The sequence below is a fragment of the Ctenocephalides felis genome, unplaced genomic scaffold, assembly GCF_003426905.1.
Source record: "Ctenocephalides felis isolate EL2017-DRISC unplaced genomic scaffold, ASM342690v1 CF-g0.4_SCAFFOLD_01492, whole genome shotgun sequence".
In the NCBI taxonomy this organism is placed as follows: domain Eukaryota; kingdom Metazoa; phylum Arthropoda; class Insecta; order Siphonaptera; family Pulicidae; genus Ctenocephalides; species Ctenocephalides felis.
In genome coordinates, this window is record NW_020537646.1 from 9,188,149 (window position 1) to 9,199,369 (window position 11,221).

The 11,221-nt window shown below is 30.0% G+C and overlaps 1 protein-coding gene across 1 annotated transcript; it reads right to left on the bottom strand.

Moving 5' to 3' along the window:
• Positions 1–1,387: 1,387 nt before the first annotated feature.
• Positions 1,388–5,718, bottom strand: LOC113370665 (heart- and neural crest derivatives-expressed protein 2-like). Its single transcript, XM_026611362.1, has 5 exons — positions 5,482–5,718; positions 4,620–4,778; positions 3,693–3,916; positions 3,429–3,608; positions 1,388–1,471 (listed from the first exon to the last, which is right to left on the bottom strand). The coding sequence occupies exons 1-5, from the start codon at positions 5,600–5,602 to the stop codon at positions 1,388–1,390; spliced, it is 768 nt and encodes a 255-aa protein (XP_026467147.1). The 5' UTR covers positions 5,603–5,718.
• Positions 5,719–11,221: the final 5,503 nt, after the last annotated feature.

Genomic DNA, 11,221 nt, shown 5'->3' on the forward strand with positions numbered 1-11,221 from the left:
TGCATATCTAATATAATTGCATGTATGGATAGCTTTCATAATCAGTTTTAGTAGGTTTAGGTTATTCCTCATTTCTATAATGATGACTTAAATGAAAAAACATTTATATATTTTTACATTTGAACGTGACATTCTGCAATGAACTCAAAACAACTAAATTTGGCAATAGCTCATTAATGTGAAAAGATGTATTACTGTAATATGTAATATTTTTATTAATTTATTGCTTTGAATCATGTACATTATATATAAAGAAAGTTTTCATATATATATATATATATATATATATATTATTATTATATTATATATATATATATATATATATATATATATATATATATATATATATATATATATATAAATATATGTATATATATATAAATATATATATATATATATATATATATAATACGCTCCGAAAATTGCCCGACTCAACTCGTTTTAATATAAATGTATATATATATATATATACATTATATATATATTGTATATATATATATATATATATAAATTTGGCAATAGCTCATTAATGTGAAAAGATGTATTACTGTAATATGTAATATTTTTATTAATTTATTGCTTTGAATCATGTACATTATATATAAAGAAAGTTTTCATATATATATATATATATATATATATATATATATATATTATTATTATATATATATATATATATATTGAATTGAATCTTGAAATCCTCAAGATATATAGATATATTATATATATATATATATATATATATATATATATATATATATATATATATATATATATATATATATATATAATACGCTCAGAAAATTGCCCGACTCAACTCGTTTTAATATAAATGTATATATATATATATATATATATATACATTATATATATATATATATATATGTCAAATGTTGATTACAACTCTATTAACTCTTTCACGATTGTTTTTATTTATTATATTTTTACGAACTACTAAAGTATCTTTGGAAATGCTGTATACAATTACTATTATTCATCACTTATTTATATATAACAAAATTCAATGTAGTTAGATTTTTTTAAATGCATATATACCAAATATTCTTATTTGATGATAATTGCGCTAGTTAAATTGGCTATCAAATCTCCATATAATATTAAAATAGTAACACTGATATACTACAACATCTATAATTCGATTATTTTATTTATCCGCTTCACTAGATATAATACTATTGCTCACATTCATTGCTTAATCAGATCACTTTTATCACCTTGCAAAAAATTAACACTAATATTGGCAATTAAATATTATTTAGTATTTCTAAAATGCAATAACGTTTAACTTATATTAATATTTAGAAAATAAATAATCTATTATTATATTATTTGTATAAGATTTTGGCAAGAAATATACTCTCTATCTTCACAAAGTTTGTTCCTGCTTCAGTTCCAAGGCCCAAACGTGTTGCGGCCAACCGGTCCTGCCTTTGCTCCTTCTGGAGTCGCCGTCCGGAATCTGTAACACGATACAGAATACTAATTTTGATTCAGATTATAGAGGCTCAGAGATGTTCACTTAAAATTTATTCAGTCTAAATATAATTAATGGTTTTTTAAAAGACTCTTGAAACATAAAGAATATCATAAATGAATTATTATCTCAGACGAATTATTTTCAATTAATAAATTTATTCGTTATATAATTAATTGTTTTTGTAAAAGTTCCTTGAAACGTAAAACATAATAAATTGATTAGTGATAACTACTAATATTTTTTATCGTGTGAATACAACAGTTTAGATAAAGATATAAATTATTTGTTATAAAATACGCAATCAGAAATAATGTACCTATTTAGCAAGAATTATTTTTAATAAATGAATTTATATAAAACATAAAATTTGATCACATGTGTTAATCAGCAAAACCCTTCTCAATATTCGCATTGATATGTAGCTTTATTATATTCTATCACGCGTTCAGAAGATCATTACATATTTATTTAGAGTATAATTCAATATAATCCTCGTCTCATATGATAAATATTTGAAACATAGTCGTCTCTTCCCGTCTAAACTGTATTTAATTCATATAATGAAGTCATATAGACTCGACGACTTTTGTCATTAGATCTCATCCCCCAAATCGTCTGGTGTAACTTGATTATAGAGCAATTACCCTAAAAGGCACGGCGACGGGTCTGTTCTTGGGGTGCGCGTTACCCGTGAAGCTGAACACGGGCACCAAAGGCATGCCTCAGTTATATTAGTAATAATAATAAATAGTATGAGAAGAGTTGGATGTAGCGGCATGTAAATTTCAAGTGCATTAAATAATCGTAAATGCATGCAATAGTTCATATGATCTCATTCACATAGAAGTCGTGGGAAAAAGTAAAGCGTTAAATCTACTCTCCATCGAGTTAAATTTTTAATAATTGATAAAATCAAATTGAGTAATCTTTTAAATAGCATTAAGATATTACTTCATGTGATTCTAGCAATTATTTTCTGAGTAAATCGATATATAAGCATTTTCACTGTCTATTCGGCTATATTATGTCTTTTCCAAATGTTATAAATATAAAACATAGAAACAAATTTATGGAATAGAGAAATGAAATTTTTGTACGTTCATTTATAGATATATTGAATTCAAATAAAAAATACATACATATAGTGTGTACATTTTTATAGAATTTTTGCTATGATAATTCGATCGGTGTGATTCGATTATTCTGAAACCTTTGTAACTTTAATAAATTGCTTATCATCAGCAAGATTGGTCAAACCGTCGTGTTTGAAATGAAATCATGTATTCATCAGTTTATTCAATGGGTTTGCTTCTGCATATAGTAAACTGATTAACTAATCAAGCAATAAATAAATGTATTTTTATACAGTTCCTCTGCACTTGGTTTGTGGCCATGTGCTACATAAACCTAAACCCATATCATATATAAACCACGACGGCTCCGTGAACGCGATAGAAATATCGAGGGGCGTAATGAGTGATTGGCCGATAGACGACCAGATAAAGTGAACAGCGGTTTATGCCTATTCAATTATAATGGAAAATTTCGAATGTCAAAATAGATTAATGAATTCTAAATAATGTGATTATTGCTGACAATCTGGCAATACAGAAGAATGTGGTATTTCTTGCGAAGAATTTTTTGCAAAATTCAGTAATTTGAAACATACTATCTAATTAGGTATATTTATGAAATTGCCATATAAATATTTAGAAATAGTTATCCTAAGTTTTGGTGAGCTCCTCTTGGCGCATGAGTAAATCTTGTTATTACAAATGAATGATCAATTAGTATGAGTTATCTAATTATTATAATTATATTAATGATAATGACTCACTTGTGGATCCGATTTGCAACCGTTCGCCCCGACGTTGATGTATTGTTCGTCTCCGTAAAGTGAGCCGTCGTCGATTTGATTGGCTCGATGTATGCAATCGCTATTGGCGTTCCTGTTTGAAATAGCGCCATTGTTAGCCGCTGCACCTCTTCGGCCGCCGCCGCTTGCCGCAGCTATGAGCTCCGCGCGAAAGCCACCGGCCGGTTCACGATCGGTTTCCAAGACTCCCATCAGGTATGATATGTATGATGTCGCGAGTCTCAGTGTTTTAATCTGAAACAAAACAAAAATTCCTTCAGTTTAATTGAACTAATTCTCATCTAATATCAAACAAAAGTTCGGCGCTATTGTTATCACCTTAGACAGTTTTGTGTCAGCTGGTACGTTAGGGATGCACTCTCTGAGATCGGAGAAAGCGGTGTTAATACTCTGTGTTCGCCGGCGCTCTTTCTTGTTTGCTGTATTTCTTCTCCTAATTACCCTCACAGTACCTCCTGGTGTTGTAACTGTCTCTGCCCTGGTCCCCGTGAGGCCCGGCTGACCGCCGCAGTAGCCTTCATCGTAGTATGATTGTGACATTCCTATTTTTATAGATATATTACTTTATTTAAAATATTAAATGCTGAATATTCTAAATAACTTTGCTCTAAATTTGAATTCAACTAGAATTTTATGCTTAATTCTCCATTCTTGAAGCGTTGCAATAAAATTATGAAATGTTATAAGTTACTTACAAAATTAAACAAACTAAGTGGTAAGAAGGACATATTTTAACTGAATATATAAATTGTTGTATGTTATCAATCATAAAGTCAACCGAATTTGTTTTTCTCAGCGCTTATTGTCTTATTACTAAAATCAGTAATAACATCGTGTCATGTATATTTAAAAAATAACTTATTTGTATCCGGTATAAAAGACAGGAACTTTGTATCAATTGTAATGCTGTTAACAGTAGTTATATACAAATATAAAATAAACAACTATGCCCTTTGGAGCCAGATGTTAGTAAACTCATATGAGTTTCAAGTCATATACGAGTATGACTGACATGCACGGGGAGCTGCGGGAGATTATGATTCACGAATGAAAAAATATGATATTTAAAAGAAATATATTGTTTTCTTTGAACTTCGAAGTTCTTGAAATTTTTCATCCGTATTTGTACCTTTTTATGGCAGACTCGTGCAATTATTGAAACTTCGAATCATATTTTTTCAAACTATGTATTTGTATTCTCTTTGAACAAAGGACGTTAATAGCTATATATTAGTAATTGCATGCCTTTCTCATATTGATATTGGTGGGCGTAGAGCGCCGTGGGATACGCTGCATCTGGGGGGCATCTTTCAAAGTTATCGTGCGGCGATCCGCCCCTCACGGAATGACATCCGCCGCTACTGCACGGGGAACCCCAATAACCTTCCTCCGTTGGCAGCATTTCTGCAGAATTTTCAATATATTCAAGTTATACATCGTATAAGTATTATTAACCTTCATAGATTCGACTTATATAAATTTGCTTCGTCAGAATCGTAAATAAAATGTTATTTGTTAGGTAATGCCACAATTATTTATTCATGTTTTGTTCTTTGTTGTTTGTTGATATCAATAATTCAATCTATTTGTGATTTAAATAGTCAATATCAAAGTTTGATACTCATGATGAGTATACTCCTTAGACATTATTATAAGGTAATCTATTATAAGGTCAATAAGACATTATTATAAGGTTTACGAAAAATTTTGCCACTCAGTTAACTTGATAATTAAAGTAATTATTTTGTTTAGTCCCTTGATGTGCAACTGTGAATTCGATAAATAAATAAAAATGCATACTATATGGTGATTATTATTATTCCGTTACATGATCCTAAATTATATCAATCAATTTTCTAGTTAATAACTGAAAATAAATAGAAATTAACGAATTTAAATAATGTAAATATGTAATCTTCAATGTAATGCACCTTCGTGAATCGTTAACTTATATTTTATATACATTTCTTTCCTTTGAATTGTCTATTGAAGAAATTTGGAACTTTAATTATCAAATAGCTCTATCACAATATAAAGATAACAATGAGAAATTTATGAAGCAATGTTCAAGGAATGTGATTTGTTTAATAAATTTATTAATTGTTACCGTATGACGTTGATGACACCAATGTCTGATACAAAGGATAACAGTTCTGCTCGAAACTATCTTGCTGGTCTGTAATTCTCTTCTGGCAAATATCACCATCAGATGATCCAAAACTCGACATTGTCCAAAATCTTCAATTAACTTTTGTGATCACTTTTTTACAAATAATAAAACAGAATTAACTAAATTTAGTTAAGTTATTTAACTGCGTCACTGAGTTATCACAACACACCAAGATCACACATAAACGCACATGGTGACTTTATTATCACATTTGAAGTTTTATTTATTTTCACATCGAGTTAATGCTTGGAAAGAATAAAATTTTATTTTATTATCATTGACTGCGCGCAACAATGATTTGATTTATAAAATGTAATTAGCATCAGCGGAATAATATTGATATACAGTGTGTTCTTTAGATTCCATATGTGAGAAAAGAGTAATATTGGATTTTCGGTCCTGATGGTCCTGAACGAACGTTTGTGCGCAGAGTGATTAGCGTCGTCAACTGAAGATGCGGAGAGGATGCTGAGCTCTCGCTGAACTGCGAAGGCACGCTGACCACGCCTCTGCTGATCTCGCCTCGAGGATGACTCGACCAGGTACAGTAAATCAGTAAAGTAAGATTAAGATAATTAAGCTGCTTGTAGCAATCAAATTACATTGCAATACGTTTGCAATTTTATTACTTTATATCACCCGTTAGGCACTGTAATTAATTAAGAAAGGACATTTCTACAACAAGGAAACTATAATCCTTAATACTATTTGAATTTTATGACGTATTTGAATTTGCACATGGAGCCTTTTACACTGATCAATACAGGATAATATGATAATTTATTATAAGGCGTTTGCAATAAAGTGATAAAATCAGTAGCCATGTAGTCATTTACATAAATAATATAAATATAAATACTATATGCACGTGCAGGTTTATCCGTGATGTTTATATCTACAATGAAATTAATATCATAATATTATTAATAAAACTAAAATTTCAAATTGTCCGTGTCTAGATATATGATCAGAGGTTTTAGTTTTTCTCGTTTTACTTTATGAAATAACGCTAAAAACTAAATAATGCTACAAATAAAACTAAAAACAATAATAATTAATTCACTGTGGAGTAAGTTATAGTAATCTGAACTATGATTGAGCATTATGGCATACCATATAAAAAAAGAATGTATGTATGTGTGTATGTAGGTATATGCGCGGATACAATTTTTGGTCGACGATTTAGAGAACACGAATCAAAAAAAAATCAAAATTTTCAAAAGAATTTAAAATAACAAAATGAAATCTTTTCAAAAAATATTTCGAAATCCTAATTTTTTTCAAAGTTTTTGAAAAAATTTGAAAGCTAAGTTGAAGTTACGGCAATTTGCGTTAAGGCATGATGCCACGTGCCATGCACCACTAGCATTATTTCTAGTTTCCACTAAATGAAGGCTAGGGCTACATCCGAAACGTATGGATTTTAGTATAAGTTTTTAAAGAATTTCGTGTTTTTTATTGATTTTATGCCCGATTATTATAGATACTGTTAATACATATGTCAACATCAAATTCAGAACATTGCATTGTTAGGGAAATTGTATAATACGGGATAGAAAAATTATAAATATAATATTTAAGTGCAATGAACAGCGTAAAGTGGCGTGTTATGAAGGAAATCGTATTAGGCATGATGGTCAACGGAATTTTACTATATGTATAACTTATTGGTCCGGCGGTCCGGTGTCCGAGAGTCCGGGGATTCGGTTATGTTGATATCAAACGATTATAAGCGCCGCAGAGTGTACGTACGGTGCATATCGCCGCCCGCGAGGCGGAGTTTATTTGAGTCGTTGCCGTCGTTTTCGACGCCCATTGGTTGAAGAAGCTCGCCGTATTCATATCGCCCGAACACGAGAAGAGCGTTTCAAAAACCATTTTCATTGTTTAGTTTAATGCAATCATAGGAAAAAGGAAGTACATTTTATATAGCACTTTATTACAAAGCCTAATCGTCTCTAATATACGTCCATAACCAGACATTGTGTAGCTACATAAGTGACGCATAGCTTTTAAGTTTTAGGTTTGAGATAGGCACGCACATCGAGAACATTCACACATGCATCATCAATTACATTCGGTACATTAGAATAAAAATGGATTAGAAAATAATAGACGTTTTACTAATTGAATTAGGCGAGAATATTTGTTGATGTGTAAATCTTTTTCTCATATAAACAGAATTTCGACATAGAATAATGTGCAATTGAAAAAAAAAAGTTTTTTTGACACTCGACACCCATCAAGTGAAGCAAATTTGTGGCGCCGATTCATGAGTGGTCAGGGGCGCCAGTTGTCTGGTGAATCCTACAGAGACGAGACAAACAAATTTATAACCAAATAATAAAACATTGACATTTATCAAGACAGTTGACAGATTTATTGAGATTCTTATTTCAAAACTTCATCCATTTTTTGTATATGAGCAATATTTCACATTCGAACCAAAAATACGCAAACAATTTATTTTCTGATAAACTGTTGGATTGATTTAATCAAATTTATATAATTTTTATAACAAAATAATAGAAGATATTGACATTTATCAAAACAGATTTATAGAGATTTTTATTGCAAAGTTTTATTCAACGTTTTGTATATGATACACAGTTTCGGAATTAATAAAAAATATGCACCAATTTACTTAGTTTATTTTCTAATAAATTGTTGGATCGATATAACCAAATGTAATTTTAATAACCGGATAATAAAACATATTGAGATTTTTCAAGACATTTTTCAAGGTAGATTGATATTGAGATTTTTATTACAAAGTTTTATAAATTTTTTTGTATATGATATACTGTTTAAAAATTGTTCAAAGCATACTTACCTAATTGATTGAGTTTACTTTCGCATAAATTGTGGATCGATATATCAAACTCAAACATGACTGGAATAGAAATATACAAATCGAATTCGTTCACGGAAAGAGAGAAAAACTAGCTGTAAGTGGAATTCTGTCTTAAGGCAATTAAGGCATCGTGCCTTGAGGCAAATTGCTGGAACTTCCCGTACCAAAAATTATTATTTTTTTAAAAACGATTAACATTTTTGAAAAAAATTTACTTTGAAAAAAATAAGATTTTTGAGAAACTATAAATTGGACAATAAATTACTTTTTTTGAAAAAAAAAAATAAAATTTTTTTTCTTTATTTTGACATATTTTAGAAGATCTGAACTTTTTTTCAAAGCAATCGTACTGCTTCAACTGCATAGAGACGAAATATCGCAGCGCGAAAGGGCCGCGTCGGCGACAACGGATAAATATTGGTACGGAACCCATAGAAATGTAAACAAAATTTTTACTTATTGTTAAAATCTCTATAAAATATCTGATAATTTGATGTGCATATGTCTAATGTTCATTTTGACCGCAAAATGGCTCATTTCTTTACTTTTTCCTCTAAAGTTGTTGGACCTGCCTTTCCAAAAATTTGAACAATTCTTTATTTAGTCAATAAAAATAAAAGCTTTTTGAATTATTCAAATCGGACGCTCCGTTCTCTTAAAAAACTGAGTTACCGTTTCTGGCACTTTTTGCCCCATATCTTCGGAACGGCTAGACCTGCCTCCGCCAAAAACGAATCGAATTTTTTTTTTGAATTATTCAAATCGCTTCATCCGTGTTCCCGAAATCGTCGACGAAAATTTGTATCCGCACACGCATACATACACGCGCACACACACACACACATACACACACACACACACACATACATCCATTTTTTCTAAGGTATGCCAAAATATTCAGAAACATCTGAAACGTAAAGATATATAAAAATTTTCATTTTCGATTTTTTTGCCATTACTATAACTTACCCTACGGGAAGTTAATTATTCTTTTATAAAATATTGCTGTTGTACATGATATAGTTTCACGTGATTCGCTATTTAAAACTATGTATTATATTCGCTATTTAACTATTATGGTTTTGTTATACATATACACATATTTTGTTGATATAAATAGCTATGAATATCATAATTGTTTTAATTTGGTTGATTCAGCATTATCATCATATATATATATATATATATATATATATATATATATATATGTGTGTGTGTGTGTGTGTGTGTGTGTGTGTGTGTCTGAATGTGATATGTGTGGCCTAACTTATTCTTCACTTCACGGCGCCACAAAGTATAAAGAATTTCAAAAAACTTTAATTTATGTGATTCTAGTTAGGAAGCTACTCGGTTTCATTGTTGAAATATATGAGTGAGTTCTTGAGGGCGATAAGGCAAAGATTTATAAAATAATCTTTAATTCCAAACGTTTCGACATTCAATTTAATGTCATCATCAGTGGATCTAAAAACAGTATAAAAATTAATATAACTAGGTAATTATAAAATATGCGGATTAGTATAGAACTATAATATATATATATATATATATATATATATATATAAAAATATGTATGTAATATGTCTATATATATAAATATATGTAAAGGTATATATATATATATGTATATAAATATAGAATAAATTAAATACATATATATGTATATATCTAAAAATATATATGCTAATGAAGTTCGTTCGGCGATTTGATTATCTATTGCATTTTCTGAGTTTGAGTAATTTTTTGTTCCGCAATATTGTAATGCGATATTTAAATAGAACATGTGCCTGCATGTCCCTATCCCTACGTGTTGCACAATAGAACAGTGTAAACATTGTTCCTCGAAGTCGGAGTCGGAGTCGGAGGACCTGTTGTTATGCAGACGCGTCATGAATCAATTCCAGTCTTGAAGGAACCACGTGCAGCAACAGTGCTACCGAGAGCGACTTCTTGTTCATTGATAACGAAAAAGCATCTTTAGTAATACTTAATGTGTAGGGGGAAAATACAAAGTGGTTTTTCCTTATCACATCTTACAATTAGTTCGTTTGAGAATTTTATTCTTGGATACATATTTACATGGTCGACAAAAATTGATCCCTTATTTCGAGTCATTCTGAATCGTTTCAATCAAAATTGAAAAAGGTATGTATTGTTTTAATAAAATTTGACATGACTCCAAAGATCACTAAACTAACATCTTAAAATATTATAGTTCTTCGAATTATCGTAGAATCTAAATATATTCCTTATCTATGGGCTGAATTCATTATAGTTATAAAGATATTCATTGAAATATATTAATCGAAATTGCATTGCATTTCTCGACGTTTTGAAGGTTTCTGAATTTTTGGCACACCTCAGAAAAAATAAATGTGTATGTGTGAGTGTGTTTTGTGTGTCCGCATTTTTTCGTTCACGTTTTTGGGCGCACGGATTTGAATGGTTCAATAAACATTTGATTCCTATTCATAGGGTAGGGAGATGCGCTGATTAGTTTTGGCAAAGGCAGGTCCAGCCGTTACAAAGATACGGAGCAAAGAGTGCAGAAAATAGAAATCGAGTTTTTGAGAGAACAGAGTATCCGATATGAATTATCTGAAAAACATTTAATTTGTAATGATTGGGAGAAGATGTGATTAGCTTTTAGCAAAGCAGGCCAGCCATTTCTAATATACAGAGCTAAATGTGCAAAAAATGGCAGTTTTTGAGAGAACTAAGCGACCGATTTCAATGATTCAAAGAACTTTCTGCTTGTTTTAACAAAATAATTGCTCTTGGGGAAAAAATTGTTTCAATTTTTTTTTCAAAATTTTTCTTTCA

Excerpts from the sequence above, each read along its gene's own strand:
- LOC113370665 (XM_026611362.1), bottom strand. The coding sequence starts at position 5,602 with ATGTCGAGTTTTGGATCATCTGATGGTGATATTTGCCAGAAGAGAATT. Across the intron at positions 3,917-4,619 it reads CCAATATCAATATGAGAAAG|GAATGTCACAATCATACTAC; the intron begins GCATGCAATTAC and ends CTATAAAAATAG. Across the intron at positions 1,472-3,428 it reads GGAACGCCAATAGCGATTGC|GGCGACTCCAGAAGGAGCAA; the intron begins ATACATCGAGCC and ends CAGATTCCGGAC.